The 16,285-nt window shown below is 52.4% G+C and overlaps 6 protein-coding genes across 6 annotated transcripts; 3 read left to right on the top strand and 3 right to left on the bottom strand.

The window, feature by feature from the left end:
• Positions 1-88: 88 nt before the first annotated feature.
• TGAM01_v203306 (exosome complex component RRP4) lies at positions 89-1,369 on the top strand (the record flags this gene model as incomplete). Its single annotated transcript, XM_018801368.2, has 2 exons — positions 89-354; positions 541-1,369. 2 exons carry the CDS (start codon positions 89-91, stop codon positions 1,367-1,369), a joined length of 1,095 nt encoding a protein of 364 aa, XP_018665639.2.
• Positions 1,370-1,771: 402 nt separating this feature from the next.
• TGAM01_v203305 (hypothetical protein) lies at positions 1,772-3,441 on the bottom strand (the record flags this gene model as incomplete). The annotated part of the gene is made up of 2 exons (XM_018801369.1): positions 1,772-2,190; positions 2,259-3,441. 2 exons carry the CDS (start codon positions 3,439-3,441, stop codon positions 1,772-1,774), a joined length of 1,602 nt encoding a protein of 533 aa, XP_018665640.1.
• A 3,687-nt stretch (positions 3,442-7,128) lies between these two features.
• TGAM01_v203304 (hypothetical protein) lies at positions 7,129-7,597 on the top strand (the record flags this gene model as incomplete). Its single annotated transcript, XM_018801371.1, has 3 exons — positions 7,129-7,138; positions 7,215-7,353; positions 7,423-7,597. The coding sequence occupies 3 exons, from the start codon at positions 7,129-7,131 to the stop codon at positions 7,595-7,597; spliced, it is 324 nt and encodes a 107-aa protein (XP_018665642.1).
• Positions 7,598-7,831: 234 nt separating this feature from the next.
• TGAM01_v203303 (hypothetical protein) lies at positions 7,832-9,736 on the bottom strand (the record flags this gene model as incomplete). Its single annotated transcript, XM_018801372.1, has 2 exons — positions 7,832-9,544; positions 9,629-9,736. The coding sequence occupies 2 exons, from the start codon at positions 9,734-9,736 to the stop codon at positions 7,832-7,834; spliced, it is 1,821 nt and encodes a 606-aa protein (XP_018665643.1).
• Positions 9,737-12,413: 2,677 nt separating this feature from the next.
• TGAM01_v203302 (hypothetical protein) lies at positions 12,414-13,129 on the top strand (the record flags this gene model as incomplete). The annotated part of the gene is made up of 3 exons (XM_024549177.1): positions 12,414-12,551; positions 12,617-12,678; positions 12,751-13,129. The coding sequence occupies 3 exons, from the start codon at positions 12,414-12,416 to the stop codon at positions 13,127-13,129; spliced, it is 579 nt and encodes a 192-aa protein (XP_024406015.1).
• A 1,118-nt stretch (positions 13,130-14,247) lies between these two features.
• On the bottom strand, positions 14,248-16,161 carry TGAM01_v203301 (hypothetical protein; the record flags this gene model as incomplete). The annotated part of the gene is made up of 1 exon (XM_018801374.1): positions 14,248-16,161. The coding sequence occupies one exon, from the start codon at positions 16,159-16,161 to the stop codon at positions 14,248-14,250; it is 1,914 nt and encodes a 637-aa protein (XP_018665645.1).
• Positions 16,162-16,285: the final 124 nt, after the last annotated feature.

Raw genomic sequence — 16,285 nt, 5'->3', positions numbered from 1 at the left:
TATTGCACCTAGGCGGCCCTTCGCCTTTCATACTTCGCCTGAAGGGGAAAAAAAAATAAATCATAATCGAAATCTCACAACGCCAGATATGCCCATCACAATTCACAACCCCCAGCCAGCCGGGCCGGCTCCTCGGCGGCCACGTGCAGTAGATATCGATATGGACGTTGCATCAGATTCAGATTCAGATTCAGGAACCGGCGGTGCTGCCATCCAGGGCGACATTCCCATGCACGACGACGACGACGAGAGTATCGCGCAGGACGAAGACGATGAATTTGAAGAGCAGGGAGATGCCAGAGACGAGATTCTTACGCCTGGAACTGTAATCACATCGAATTCTCAATGGATGCGGTACTGCTGCCCCTAATTGTCTCATTTGTGTCATCAATTCTTTCTCCTTCATCTTGTCTTCCTTACTCCAAATATCAAGCACACTTTGGTATTCATCTCATCAACTTTCTCAAGCATATACACGCATTTTCATGCCAATCATAAGAATAAAATAAAAGTCATCACAACTTGCTAACAAATTACCAGCGGCCACGGCACCTACGTCCCCCTCAACACCTCCTCCATCACCTCCTCCCTAGCAGGCACCCTCACCCGCACAAACAAGCTCCTCTCCGTGCGGCCCCTCCGCGCGCGCTACAACCCTGAAATCGGCGACCTCGTCGTCGGCCGCATCGTCGAGGTCCAGGCCAAGCGCTGGCGCGTCGACGTCGCCGCCGCCCAGCTCGCCATCCTGCAAATCTCCGCCATCAACCTGCCCGGCGGCATCCTGCGCAAGCGCACCGAGACCGACGAGCTCCAGATCCGGAGCTTCTTCGCCGAGGGTGACCTGCTCGTCGCCGAGGTCCAGCAGCTGCACCAGGACGGCGCCGCCAGCCTGCACACCCGCAGTCTCAAGTACGGAAAGCTGCGCAACGGCGTCTTCGTCGCCGTGGCGGGCACTGGCGGCGGCGCCGGCGTGGTTCGCTCCAAGCGCCAGCTGTGGACCATGGAGGCGGCCAACGGGGGCGGCAAGATTGACGTCCTGCTGGGCGTGAACGGGTACATCTGGATCAGCAAGCACATTGAGAGCGATGCTGCTGCCGAGGCGGCGGGCATCAACCGCATGGAGGAGAGCGTCAGCTCGCAGATCTACTCGAGCCAGAACAACCACATGGACGTCACGACGATGAGGGAGATTGCCCGGTGCAGGAGCGTGATTCTCGCGCTGGTGGAGAACGGCGTCAAGGTGGACGAGGATACCGTGACAAGAGGGTACAACGAGGCGGTTGAGTTTGGAAGGGAGTCGATGGAGGATGACATCTACTTGGGAGGCGAGAGGGGGCAAAGACTAGCTGCAGCGTTGGCTGGACGATAGAGGGGGGAGAAAGAGGAACAAGGCTGTGGCTCTGATCGAGAAATTGGACACATGAAAGACGCCTACGGGCATTTGCTTCGCCAAAAAGGCTGCTTGAATACCGATGGTATATGTGTAGAAAAAGGGCACAAAAGAAATGTTGCCATGAAGAGGCGTATAATATCACCCATCATAAAGAGGGTAATGAGTATTACAAATACATACATGTGTGTTTAAACAGAGGCCACAATATCATAGCTCCATGCTATCAGTTTCGAGCAGTAGAATTTCCAACCAGACATCATCTTAGTAGCTTTCCACAATTCTGTTGGAAGGCAGCCATGTGAGAACACAACGCTACACATAGATCTTTCTTCTTCTTCTTTTATAATCTTATTTCTTCTTATTTCTTCGTCGTTTAATTTACAGTCCTAGAGAATCCCGTTTCAGACGCAACGTCACAGCCATAGCAAGCACAACTCCGAGCCGGAACACGAACCCTGCAGCGCTTTTGGAGCCAAGGCTCAGCAGCATGGTAAACCAGTACCTCAACCCCTTGGTCAGGTTGCCGTTGCGGTCAAAGTTGGGCTTCGGGGCGGACATGCGGTGGTGGCGCTTCAGGTCGCCCCACGAGTACGGCATATATCGCACGCGGAGGAGCTTGTCTGCCCAGCCGGGCACCTTTGCAATGGAGCGCTGGTGGCTAAAGGTCTTGAAGGAGAAGTAGCCGTGGTAGTTGCCCATGCCGGAAGTGCCGATGCCGCCGAGGGGGAGGGGGTTGAGCATGGCGTGGAAGAAGCCGTCGTTGATGGTGGCTCCTCCTGACGTGACGTTCTTGAGTACTGTGAAAAGAAGAAGTGTTAATTCGCCGACTCAGGCAATTGTACGTTTGTATATGAATATAGCTTACCTTTATCGTTCTCCTTATCCGAACCAAATGTGAAAAGAGCCAAGGGCGTGGGGTCAATCTCATTAGCCATGTTGATGGCCTCGTCCAGGGTATCATACGGCAAAATAGACCAAACAGGACCAAACGACTCCTCCACCACCATGCTATCATTCACATCGTCGACCAGCACAACAGTCGGCTCGATGAAGAAATCGGTCTCGTCCATGGAACCTCCCATGACAATCTTGCCCTTGGAGTTGTCCACCATCTTCTTCAGCCGCTCATAGTGCGTCTTGTTGACAACACGAGAGTAGTCGGGGCTCGCCTTTGCTCCCTCCGGCATCATCTCCTTGTACTGCTTGTTCAGCTCGTCGATGAACTTGTTCTGGACGCACCGCTCAATGAGCACGTAGTTGTGCGAGAGGCACACCTGGCCGGCGTTGAGCACCTTTTGCCAGAGCAGCCGCCTGGCCGCAAGCTTGAGGTCGGCATTGCGGGTGACAAAGGCCGGGTTCTGGCCGCCCAGCTCGAGCAGCACGGGCGTCAGCGTCTCGGCGGCCTTCTGGGCGATGATGGTGCCGGTCCGTCGACCGCCAGTAAAGGCAATCTTATCAAACTTGTGCTCCAGCACGTGCTTGGTCTGCTCGAGGCCGCCCTGGACGCAGACGTAGCTCTCCGGGTCCAGCGCGTCGTCAAAGATCTTCTGCAGCACCATGCACGAGGCGGGCGACAGCTCCGACGGCTTGAGGACGAAGGTGTTGCCGGCGGCGATGGCGCCGACGAGGGCCGTGATGTTGGTCTGGAAGGGGAAGTTGTAGGCGCCAATGTTGAGGATGGTGCCAAGCGGCTCGTTGCGGATGCGCGGCTTCATGGGCCAGAACTGCAGGGGCATGTTATCGATGGTCTCATCGCGGACCCATTTGTCCAGGTGCTGGACGGCGTCGAGGCATTCCTGCTTGCACCAGTCGATCTCGGAGATGTGCGACTCGAACTTGGACTTGCGCATGTCCTGGCTCAGGCACAGCTCGATCAGCTCCGTGTTGTCGACGAAGCTCCAGTACAGGCGGCGCAGCTGCTGCTTGCGGTACTCGACGTCCTTTGTGCGGCCGGACTTGAAGGTGGCGCGCAGCGTGTTGTACCGGGCCGTGATTTCGTCGAGGGCCGTGGGCTGCAGCTCCGGGATTGCGCCAATCTTGAGCGCCATGGCTGCTGCAAAATGCTGCAAAATGCGGTATGCGAGGCTCAGTAGGTATGTGTGTGTGAATGTGTAGAGAAGAGTTACACAACGCAATGGCGACGATGGTGGTGATGGTGGTGACGGCAAGTTGGTGTAGGTGTGTGGTGTACAGCAGATGGATGGTTGATACCAGATCTTGGGTACGGTGCTAAGGTATCCAGACTCTCCTCCCTTACAGCTGCAGACCGCGGCAAAGATGCTTCTGCTAGCATGTGGCAGCTCCCGCTCAGTCAAACGGTGAGCAAATCAGTCCGTATGCTCCGTCGACCGTCCCGGGATTGCGAATCGCTGCTTTGGCAATGTCTAGGCTGGTTCCGCGGACTGCGGATAGCGGAGGGATGTGCCTCTAGGGCCGGATTGGGGCAGCTCTTCGATGCAGCTCGGATGGGGAATGTGCCTGTATTTACGGAGCCCCTCGCCGCTGTGCCTAGGCTCGAGCTCTGCGCTCTCCACAGCTAGGTACAATTTAAGTCTAAGCTACGACCCGATGGGGAGCTTCAAATTGCACTTCGTTCTGGTGGCGCCGTGCTTGGCCGGACCCCCGGCTCAAGTGTGCAGTCCGGTTTAGTTTCTGTTTCAGACCGTGTTGTAGGCCTGTTTGCTGCCTTTTGCTCTGAATCCCGTCCGAATGTGGTGCTTGTTGCGAGGGGTGCATCGGCTTGGCTTGCTTTGTCTTTTGTCTGTCAAGTGTCTATTGGAAGCCTGGAGCACATCACACTCGACTATGGTATACAGGGCGAGAATCTCTATAGCTCTGCCGAGGCATTAGACTTTTCTACGCATCTTGACTTGAGAGGATTGAAAGAATTCCTTGTCACAACCATCTGTAGAAGATGAGACTAGTATAAGGTAGTACAGCTCAAGATGCCGAGGCACTGTTCAGACCAAGTCAATTGACCAATCAGCCCCGCATTGAAGGATATGAGCAATCAACCATGAACACGACATTATAGTTACGCCGCTGCCCAAAGCTACTGCAGGGCTATCTATCATAAACAATTCGAACAAATGAAAAACAGTTGCGTGTATAACACGACTTACTCTTCTGTACCGGAACTTGGATGGCGACTTTATGTATCCAGCGTCTATACCCCATCTCTTGAAATCGTAAACGTAAATGATACCACACATTCTTCTATTATTAGTGTAAAAGTTGTACAAGTATACAAACTTTTTTCTTCTAGCAGAATCTATCACCACAACTCGATAATGCGCTGGAGATTCAGATGAAACGAACAGCTAATGGAGCGTCCTCAGATTCTGATGTGTCATAAAAGCAATCTCTGCGCACATGAAAGGGTTGGCATTTCAACTATTTACTGGCTCCCTATTGTACACTATCTTTGAGAGTGTGGCCATCTTTTCTTTTTCTTTCTTCAATAGAGTAGATTGGACAACAGTATAAGAATATATTAGCTGCTATGTACATGTAGCCAAGTGTGACCATCATGACTGTAGGATAGAGTCTTATTCAATTGGCATCACACTTCCCGATTGTGTTCAGTTTCCAATATAAATCCTTTGCAAATTGTAGATGTACGAGCACCAAGTCGCCAGATCATAAGATACACACTCAGCAAAGGAACCCTTCTTCTCATACATTTCATAAACATCTTCGACGTCAGGCTTTCTTCATATTGTACATCTAATCGCCTCCCCAGCCCAAGCAGGCAGTGCCTGTATCCTCTATTATACATTTCCCATACATTTTTTTTCTTCATACCCCTTCCCGTAAAAGCAATCGTACGCATATATCTTGATATTTTTACCTTGCTTCCTTCTACCTCCTGGCTCCTCTTGTCGCTCCGCCAGCTGCTTTCCCCCTAGGCGCCGCAGCCACCAGCTCCGCAACCTTCTCCTTCTCCTGCTCCTCCGCCAGCTTCTGTATCAAGAACCCGTCAATCAACTTCTGTCCATCCACAAGCAGCCCTTCCTCGGCCCTCTTCGCGTCTGCAATCGCCGCCTGCTGTCTATACTCTGCCAGTTCCTTTCTCCTCTCCTCCGTCAGCCGCCACTCCTTGGGGAACTGGGGCTTCGGCTCAAACTTGTGATGCCGTAGGTCCAGCGGCACGTCCGCAAAGGTATCCTTGGGGTCCTTGGCTGAGGTGATTAGGTCGTTGACCAGGTTCACCAGGTACTGCTTGTTCTGCGCCTGGTGCTCGAAGCTCTCGCAGCTCATCTTGACGAGTTCCGTTTCTGGGTTGTATCGAGGGCCGGCGAGCTTCTTCAGCTTCTCTGTCTGGACATCTGTGAGTCCAAGGTCGTCGGGAGCAAACTGTACAACCACTTTCTTCTCCGCAGGGTGAGATTCGCCCATGTATGTCGTGTATCTCCATCTCAAAACCTGTTTCTCTGTAGGGGGGACGAATGGTTTGGCGAATTCTTCAACCTCAAGTGTCAGTTACTTATATATAGTGATTTGGAAAATCTGTAGTCGCTGGTGGTGGTAGCTTACTGGCAAGAAGAGGCATCTCCCAAATTGCCAACCGAGCATAATGTCTCATATCTCGCATCTCGTCTAGTTTCCCGTGCGCCATGGACGTAACATCGTCTTCATCAAACTCATCGTGTTCCTCCGAGTTCGTCTCGGGGTCGTCCTCGTCGAACCAAAAAGATGACTTGTTTGGTTTCTCGCCCGCATCATCTCTGTAAAGGTCCTCCTCCAGCGCCCTGTCCTCTGACGCCCAGCCTGGTGTCTCCCGTAATGTCGCCTCGAGGTACTCCTCCACGGATGTGTAGCCGTTGGTCTTCGCCAGCTCATCCAGCTGTTTTAGACTCTCGGGCGTGACGCTCTCCAGGAAAGACTTATTCATCAGCTTCAGATCCAAAGTCTTGTATAATCCACCATCGCCATCCTCTCCATCCTGATCGGTATTTTTGTCCGCCAACTGTCGCGGGGAGGACGTAAATGCTCGGTTCGCTGCCGGTGCCCGCCAGGCAATTGGCTGTGTTCGTGGCATCCGAGGTATCCGAAGTGCCCTCTGACAGGCCAGCACGCACAGCCTTCCGGCGCTCGATGCTGAAGCCATTTCAAATTGGATCGGAATCGCAATGCCCAGCCCAAGTATATCGTTGCGCGGGATGCGGGACTGCAGCAGGAACCTCAAATTTTTGGTGGGATGACAATCGTGGCCGAGATTCTTCCGTGTCAGCTCCTATTGGTGGCTCACCATGGCAAAATCTCGGCCCTTTTGCATTCACCGTAGCTCCCGCCAGGCATGGAGCATTTACCCACATACCAAGTAAAGGCGCCAAGGATGAGCGCCCCAGACTTATACAGAAGCTCTAGATGGTGACCCAAACAGCAACTTCTAACACTCTCACATGTCTTGCGCCGCCTCTTCTCCTAAATGGCAACTCTTCAACGATATTGCCTAGTAACCGTAGGCGCAACCGTCGGCTTCAAGACGCTGACCGAACAAGTGTTGCTACCCGCTTTCTGGCGGTTCCTAGTCTCAGAGGGCTTTACTTCACTGCGCATCCAATGCGGTCCAGATATTTCTTGGGCAACGGCCCTATTGGACAATCACAATGCTGATATACCAGAGGGACTGAGAGTAGACGTTTTCGAAGCTACAAAAAATCTCATGAAAGATGAAATGTTGCTGTGCAGGGCCGAGAGCGGACTACGCTCTACGGGCTTGGTTATTTCTCATGCAGGCAGGTTCCTCTTTTCCATTTAATGAGGATATACGTCCAGTACATGGATGAATAATCTCTAATATATTCACATTACTTAGGAACCGGGACAATCCTCGATGCCTGGAAAGTCGGCCTCCCAGTAATTGTCGTTCCAAACGAAGAGCTGCTCGACAATCACCAGGCCGAGATGGCCATGCACCTCGCAAACGAAGGATACGCAACCATGAGCACAGCCAGGTAAGTTTTCCGATTGCACATTCTTCAAAAACTATGAGAGACTCAAATCCAACCCATTTCTCGCCATAGGTATACAGACCTCCAAGGCGCAATCCATAAGGCGGATCTACTTTGGGAGGAAAACCAGTCTCGCTGGCCACCCCACTCAGTCAAGTCTCAGAAGAATGCCAGCAGTCTTCGCCTCTGGGAGATTCACCCTCAGGAGGTCGGGAAGGAGGAGGACGCAAGAATGGTCAATGACTAGGTTCTCGCCACTTGCAGCTACCTCTCTCTATTGACAGACTAACAATCGAAGTTCGGATCGCGGGGTATCATCCTCTTTGTGTAAACCTTTGAAGCATGGAGTTTTATATGTTTTTAACAAGTTGATTACATCAACTGCGAGCTGGCTTTTTTTCTCATCTATTTCGGACTAGATTACAGCCGGGAATCATAACGGAATTCATAACAGGCTAGGAGACAAGAATTCTATTTACGATTAAGGCAGATTGTTGGCTTCCCAAATCTTGACCGTCGCATCTTTTCCAGAGCTTGCTACGCGGCCGCCCGCGATCCAAGTAATGCCCGTTACGCCGTCCAAGTGAGCATTGGGTGCCTTGATACGTTGGCCTTGGAGCTTCTTCTCCAGGCACCAGATGAAGATGTGGGAATCCAAGCTGCCACTTGCGGCATATGATCCGGAATCGTCCCAGGAGATGCAGGTGACTCGCGCAGTGTGTGCCGACCAGCGGTCCGTTACGAGCTCCCATGATCCGGCCTTGAAGACCAAGATCTTTCCCACGCTTGTTCCCGCAGCCAGGTGGCTGCCGTCTTTGGAGAATGCTAGAGCAGTGATGGTGCCGAGGGGACTTGACACCGATTCCTTGTACTCGAGGCTGCCACTTGAGTCGCCGGTGTAGATTCTAGCGGTGCTTCCCTGGCCTCCAATGGCAACATAGGATCCATGGGCCGCAATAGCCTCTGGCGTAAAGTCAAGAGGAGTCTCCTTGAGCAGCTTGCCGTTTGAATAAGCTGCGACGCCAGCCAAGGTGGCCACATAGACAACATCACCAGCGGAGGCAGCGCCTTTGGGCTGGCCAGGCAGCTTCGCTGACTCTCCCAGGAAGGTCTTGGCAGACTCATCAATCGTCTTGATGGTGTCGTCCCATCCCACGCTGTATACTTTGCCTACGTTTGCGGCGAACTGGGTAACCTGGTTTGTATGAGATTGGCCATCCACGACAGTTGCAGTCCCAGTCTCAAGGTCCCAGGAGCAGACACGACCGTCAAAGCTGCCAGTCAGAGCACCCTGGCCATCTGAGGTTCCGACCAAGGCCGTGATTCCCTTGTCGTGGCCCTGCACAATACTGACGGGTTCATTCTTGCCCTCTTGCAAGTATGTGAGCTCGCCAGCCAAGTTGATGCTGATGATGAGGCCATCCGTTCTACCGTGAGGGATGACGACGCCAACCTGGTGGTCACGCACGCTAACTCCCTCGCCAAACTTCCAGGTCTGAAGGACGCTGCCAGAATCAACGTCCCACAGCTTGACGGACTGATCTGCGCTGGCCGTTGCAAACTTCTTTCCGTCCTGGGACCACGAGACACCAAAGATGCTACCAGTGTGCTCTCCCTCGCCGATTTGTTTGATAGGCTCTCCCGAAACGCCATCGTACAGCTGTATCCGTCTATCCTGTCCAATAGTCACAAATGTAGATCCATCAGGAGAGTAGACGGCGCCCAGAACAAAGCCAGTGTGCAAGTTGGTCACTCTCTTGAATTCGAACGGGACTCCGTGGTAGAAGTTGACGTTTCCGTCATCGCCAACGGTGACGGCACGCAGGGGACGCTTTGGCGTGATGCTGACGGCGTTGATTGATTTGGTATGGCCAATAATCTCTCCCACCGAGTTGCCGCTGTCGGCCATGATAGCCTTGCCAAACTTCTGTCGGCCGTTGCCTACGGCAATGATGCGCTGGGAGTCGCCATCCCAAGCAATATCCAGCAAGGGGCCAGAGATGATGGGATACTCGCCCCGCGTCGTTTCAACAGACTCGGGCTCCCATATTCTCAAGATACCGGCAGAGTCACCGCTGGCAATCTTGAAGCCGCTCGGCGCAAACCGAGCAATGGTGGTGGGGTGGGTGTGGCCGGTATATTCCTTGCTGTTGGAGGGGTCGTCGATGGATCGAACAAAGATGGACTTGCCAGACTGCAGAGCGTACACCAAGTTAGCACTTGTTGCCTCGTAGAATGTAATTCTTCAGAAAGACGGTCGGCCAAGCGTTGAACTTACGGCATAGGCGATTCTAGTGCCTTTGGCATCGGCCGAGAGCAGCGTTGCCTGGCCCCGGGTGGTGACCGGCGCAGCGGCCAGGATTCGCTCAATCGTAATAGACGCCATGGTTGATGGGGCTAGCAAAACTCTGATGATCGGTCGTGATTGACTTTGTCGTCGAAACGATTTGGTCCTCTGAGAACCGAAGCTTGGGAGCTCAGGAGGGGCTGAAACGACCAAGTGTAAGTCAATGGTGGGGCTGGGGAGGTTTCGCCGCGAGCTAAAATCGCGAGCTACTCGCTGGCAGTGACGTTGCTACCCTGTGAAAGAAGAGCACCTTGTCGGTGACTTTATGATCTGAACGACTGCTAGGAGGTGATGATTCTATAGACTGAAATTTATAAAATCATTGTTCTGTTGGCTTGCTATAACTTATCTACTCATTGTAATTTTTCATTTCTGCCTAGCCGCGCTGTCGTCACCGTAGCTGTCAATGAAGACCACTTTAGTGATTGAAGCATCAGGCACCAGGAATTTATGCCACTCATGTGCTGTATGCATCAAAGAGCCCACACAATAAACCCAAAGCATCAATCATTTTTAGATGCCTACCAGGCAAGGCAGCAGAGCTATTAAGTTTCTGCCTCACGACCATGCCATCATTGTGCGCACTATGTGTATTATGTACTGCAGCAGCACTTCGAGGTGTAGCTGCATGTGTAACGACCTCTTCGTAATACAATGCAGAGATAAAGCATAAACTGCCACTAACACCATGAAAGACTTGATCCTTGGATTTTCTAGCAGCGGAATAGATATCTTGAGCCTGGCCAGCACCGAGCTGCAGCAGCTCCCAAAGGCAGCTCTTTTTAGGAACTACCTACGGGGTAATACGGAGCCCCCATCGCAGCTTGCTCCGTAAAAGATGCTACGTTGAAGGGCTTGTTGCCAGCTGGACGAGCAGCATGCCACGAGAGAAGACCTTTGCCATGCCCCGTATATTGCCTGAGAGCCCCTTGCAGAAAACACCGACTCACATTCGTTTCGCAAGACAAGCCACCCACCGTGGCGTTGCGCCTCCCAGGGGCAAGACCAGCTAAGAAAGGCAGCCCGTATCTTGGAGCATTGTCTGTGCCTGAAATACAGGTACAATACCATCCAGCCAAAAGCTTAATGCAACAGAGGAAGATTTAGAGAGACAAAGAAAGTCATAAACGACGCCAACCCCAACCTCCCTTGCAGGTGAGCCGGCTCGACAAATCATCCCCAGAAAAGCTCGGACCGCCCAAGTGAAGTTGCACACCGATTCTTGGGCTGACATCAAATCCTGGTTGAGCAGGACGAGAAGCGAAGGGTCCAGTCTCCTCCATGACCTGTGCTCGCTTTTTTTTTTTACAAGGTATTGCCCCCTGGAGAGGAACGTCTGGGGGATCGCCAACATTGACGAAGTAGAGATGCTGCCCTGCTCATGAAGAAGATGTTGAAAGATTGGAATAAGATTGGTATCAACGATCAACACCGGCACGAAACAGAGTTCATCCTACTCTGTGCCGCCACAGCACCTCGCAGCTATTTGAACTCTATCCCTTGCTCCCCAGGCCAATCCGGCCCCAGCCCTGACCTGCAGCGCCGTCGCCCGCTAACGGCAGCTCGCTACGAAGGCACCGGAAGTGCTAGAAGGCGCTGAGCAATCGCTAAACCAGTGATGGAGATCTCAGTGCTCAGTTGAAAAGGGCCGGGCGGGACTTGCGTCCCCGCAGACAGCCGCAGCTCCATTTCTCGCTGTTCTAGACCTGCGCCTGCCATTGGCTCGCACCGCTATCGACGACCTCCCTTTTCAATAACCCATAATATGTGATCCATTCCTGCCTACGCGACGACAGAGACATGGCATAACTAGTAACAGATCATTATTGACAACAAGACGCGGAGCAAATACAATTCACGATAAGCAGGGCTTGCCCTTTATTCTTTTCTGGAGTTTTGCCTGCATACATAGTACCTAACCTAGTGGCACCGGCCAGATACGAGATGGAGCTCCGATATCCATATGCAGTTTCTGGTACTACCGCCAGTTGCACAAGCCGGCTATCATGACCTAGGGCCCTCTTGCGTGACACTCGTGCAAACTCTAACTTCACGCACTTGTGAAGCACGAAGCAGTAGCTGCCAGTAGTTCACGGGCTAGTGCTCTCCAACCTTGCGGAGATCAGTTTCTCCCTTCCAAGGGATTCAGAAAGAAAGGCCGTAATATCTCTCTCCTTACGGTATACTTGGTCTCCCGTGTACATGTAAACAGTAGCAGTAGTAGCAGCGGCCTTGAGTATATTTCCTCGGCACCCGGCATTGTCCTTACATACGAAATACGAGCCAGTAGAAGTCTGGCAAAAAGAAAAGAAGAAGGAAGAATTCCCCCAATCGCCGCGACTTCGGCCGTGGCCCCATGCAACCTCGACGATGAGAATCTGGGGGGCGTGGTAGGTGGAAGGTGGCATGTTGGGGTTTCTCAAAATGGCCCATTCTCACTTACACCCCCCGGCCCGTTGCTGCCAGATCGGACTTCACCTCTCCTCCCCTGGCTTCTTATTTACTTTCTTCCCTTCCTCCCGCCTTGTGCTCTCTCTCCCTTTACTTTCTTCTTCTTCTTCTTCTTCTTCTTCTTCGTCTCTTTTCTTTCTTCTCTCTTTTTCATCTTCCAACGCAGACTTGTAATCATCATCCTCATCACTGTCATCATATAAAGCATTTGTCTACTGCTTCTTCTATTTCTCATTTCAATACATCCAGATTAATACCATTCAAGATGATGTTCCTCGCTACTCTTCTTTTGACTGCTGCTGGCGTTTCTGCCGCTAGCTCCGCCACATCGCCCGATACTCCAGGCTCTACTTGTCTGGCTGACTACATTCTTGAGGACTGCCTAAAGTCAACTACTGTCAATGTACGGAGATTCTCTCATATGCCCATTTCAATGTTGCATCAGCTGACTCCAAGCTCTCTTCCCAGGCCAACAACTGCAACGCCACCGACTACACATGTCTCTGTGCAGCTTACCAGGCCATCTACACGTGTGTCTCCCCCATGTCGATGCTTTCTTGCTCTTCAAGATTGTTGTTGTTTACTGACAATTACATCAACAGCTGCTACAACAACTGCCCCAACGACATTCGCGCTCCGTCAGTCCAGAACCAGGTTGATTCCTACTGCCGAACCGCGTCTCTCTTGGCCACCACCACCAAGGTTGCCCACAAGACCAAGACGTCAGAGGCTCCTAGCTCCGACGAGACTTCTGCTTCTGAGGCTTCTCCCGGCAACGATGAGGCTACCCCCACCGGAGAGAGCAGCGGTACTCCAACCTCTGGTGGTGAAAGCGAGGTGACCGGCTCCGGTGGCTCGAAAACTGCCGCCAACGCTGCTCGCACAACCAGCTCCAAAGCTGCTGCTCCTACTATGATTGGCAACGTTGCTGGTATTTTCATGGCTGTCGCCGGTGCTGCCGCCGCCGCCGTCATCATCTAGTAAAGAGAGAGACGGAGACACAAACACAGAGAGAGAGATGAACCTGAAAAATCATTGAACGGATTGGGATGCTGGGCTCAGAGGTATAATTAGCAGGCGCATACGAGTATTGGGAACTGTTTTGGGCACATGATGCCTGTATTTCTAGTTTAGTCGCTTAATATCATTAGAATTCGACGTCGAGCATATTCACCAAGGCTTCTTTGTGTTGTTGTAACGTGATTCTAACTGAGGATTGGCGCTACGTGTAGGAGTAAATGTCTGACTGCGGTTCAAGTGCAGAGATGTGTTGATGCTGCACGCTATTCTGTGCCAAGAGTGGCTGGGTAATCATAACAACCTCCAACGAGGATGGGAAGTGTTAACATGGGCTGTGCAACCCAATCAAGTTCAAGCATGACACTCATGTATGAAATAACAATATATTGCCCGTGTATAACATGATGTATTTAGAAAAACAGTCGTACGACACGCAATATTGCCAAGCAGCCAATGCAAATAGGAAACGGGGCCATTCAACCCGCCATCAGTCTTATTTCCGTCATCGCTAAAATCCTCGCGGGCATTAACTGTATCATACAAGAGAAGAGATATAAAAAAAAGAAGAAGAAGGAATAAGACAATCTTCTCATAGCTTTGCCACCCGAAAGAGGTCGCGCTTTATGCTTCGGCCGCCCATTTGATAATTCTTGGGCCGGAGCAGTCCTCAAGCACGCTTCGCTTTAACCCAATTGCGCCAACACCATCTGAACAGAGAAAAGAGAAACCGAGCCTCTAGTACAAAAAAACAACGCAAAAAAAAAAAAGATTCCCAAATGCCCTCGAATAAAAACCCTGTTGGCGCCAATAAAAAAAAAAGCAGTGAAAAAATGCAAACCGAACCCAACCTGAACCAATAACCATTTAAGAGAGATTTCAAATTGAGAGAGTAAAAAAAAGAGACGTCATGAAATAAAAAAGTCGTAAACAACTAAAAAGCAGAGTTATAGTTCTTTAAGGGCGCAACAAAAAGGTCATAAGAAGTAAATGGAGAATCCAAAGTGGAGAAGGTTGGCTCTATAAGAGTTCATATCCGGGGGTATTGATAGGTAATCTTGGTTGTGTAAAATGACGTGCCTTTAGACATGTCGTTGTCGTCCATCTTTGGCACTGTTTCTGACGGGGCCGATAAACGTGACTGGTTTGGTTTCTTCCTTGCGAAGACGCACAGGTCCTGCAATGCTCGCGGACTCTCGGCGCAGGCCTCGAGGGTCTGCCTCATAGTCGAGCGCAAACTCGGCAACATCAGACACTGATTCCGCCTCTAGCTGGTCACTTGCGCCAGAGATGGAAGAGCCCTCATCGGAATCATCGTACTCCCCGTCGTCACTAACAAGGGAAGGCGCATTGTTGCTAACGAGCGTGTTGGGGCTCAAGTCAGCGTCCTCCATGTCAATGTCCTCATCCGACAGCATGGTGCCCGATCGGTGATTGCCAGACATGATGGCCATGTCGGAGTCTGATGGAGAAGCCAAGAGCATGTGGGCTGAACGGCCTTTGCTGCTTGTTGGACGGGCTGAGGGGCCCATGGTGATAGGCGTCTTTGCGGTTCTGGCGGGCATTCGCATGACAACCGACGCTCGAGCAGGAGGTGAATTCCGCATAGGAGAGATGGAGCCTTCGGCCTCGGATTCCTCTCCGGCCGCAAATTCCAGTGAAGTCTTCTTCTTTGCATCAGCAACAACGTCATGGAGATTGCCTTGAAAGTTGCGAGCCTTCAAGAGGCGAGACAAGTGCGGCGCATCAGCTGAAGGGCCAAAGCCCGGTGCCTTGCCCGGTGCCTTGCTGGGATGTGCCTTGCCAGGATAGGCGACAGCGTTGACGTTGCGAGGGACTTTGACAACCGACAGCTTGCCCTGGTTGTAAAGACTGAGCGAGTCGGAGATTCTCATCCGAAGAGAATTAAAGATGTCTTGATCGGCCAGGTCATGGCGCGCAAAGGCATGCACAAAGGGCGTGGAGGAGGCAGTGGTGGTGGTAGCAGTAGTGGCGGCGGCAGCGACCGGGACCGAAGAGGGGGCAGATGCTTTGCTGTCCTTGGAGGTGTTACCCCCCTCAGAAGCATCGTAGGGCTGGCCGCAATGGACGGCAGCCTCCTCGTGGCTCTTGAAATCACGCTTGTGTGCAATGCGGCAGTGGTTGATGAAGCCTTGAGTGCTCGAGAAGTTGTCACGATGGCAGTCTAGGCAAACAAGCTTGACGGTTTGGCCATCCGAGCGTGTCAGCACACATGGGCCTACCTTGTCCTTGGGTGGAGGGTAGCCGCTCGACAGAGACTCAAACTTCTGACCGCCGTTGCCACGGCGCCCCTTGACAAGTCCAATTCCAAAGTCACCATTACTGTTCCTGGTTGTTCTTCCTTCCACGATGAAGCCGCGGGCGGGAGCATGAGGCAGCTCCGGCTGCATGCCGTCAAAGGCTGGATCAGGGATGAGCCACTTGGCATAGTGCCGAGAGTAGGGTCCATCAACGACGCCGAAAGGAGGAGCCCAGCGAGGGACGGCATCACCGGCCTTGGCCACTACTGCAGGACCCTTTCCGGCGCTGACATCTAACATTTGTTGCGGGGTGGGACAATTCACAGGATACGGGATTAAATGGCAACGTCGCAGCTGTTCAAGCGCAATCTGGCACTTGGCCAGCTCCTGGTTGATCAATCTTAACTCTTTGTGCTTGAGCAGGATTTCCTGGCAGAATTCAGCTTGGATCAGGTCTCTGGCGCTCTCGAGGGCACACGGCTCAGATCTCGGACATGACGACTTCTCAGCGAACGTTTCGGACCCAGTCTTTGCGCGCTTTGCCGGCGCAACATAGCTAAAGGCTTCGTCATCGTCGTCGTCGTAATGCGCTCGCTTCAAAAGCACTGGTCGTGCCGATAAATCGCTTGCGACAGACGAGCTTCGGCTTGGCTGGCTGGCGGCGGTAGCTGGCGACCCGTTGATGGTCTTCTCGCTTCCCCGCGACTCGGAGCTCCAGAACCGAAACATGGACATGATGGCGGCTGCTTCTGTGCGACTGCGCCAAAGCGAGCGGAACACTGCGATGCGCGGCGATTCGATGCGATGCGACGCGACCGAAAGGCGCACCGGCGAGAGGCACTCTTAACGAGAGGTTGAA

Source organism: Trichoderma gamsii (genome assembly GCF_001481775.2).
Source record: "Trichoderma gamsii strain T6085 chromosome Unknown Scaffold_9.2, whole genome shotgun sequence".
NCBI lineage: Eukaryota > Fungi > Ascomycota > Sordariomycetes > Hypocreales > Hypocreaceae > Trichoderma > Trichoderma gamsii.
The sequence above is the reverse complement of the archived record's forward strand: the minus strand, read 5'-3'. Positions and strand labels throughout refer to the sequence as shown.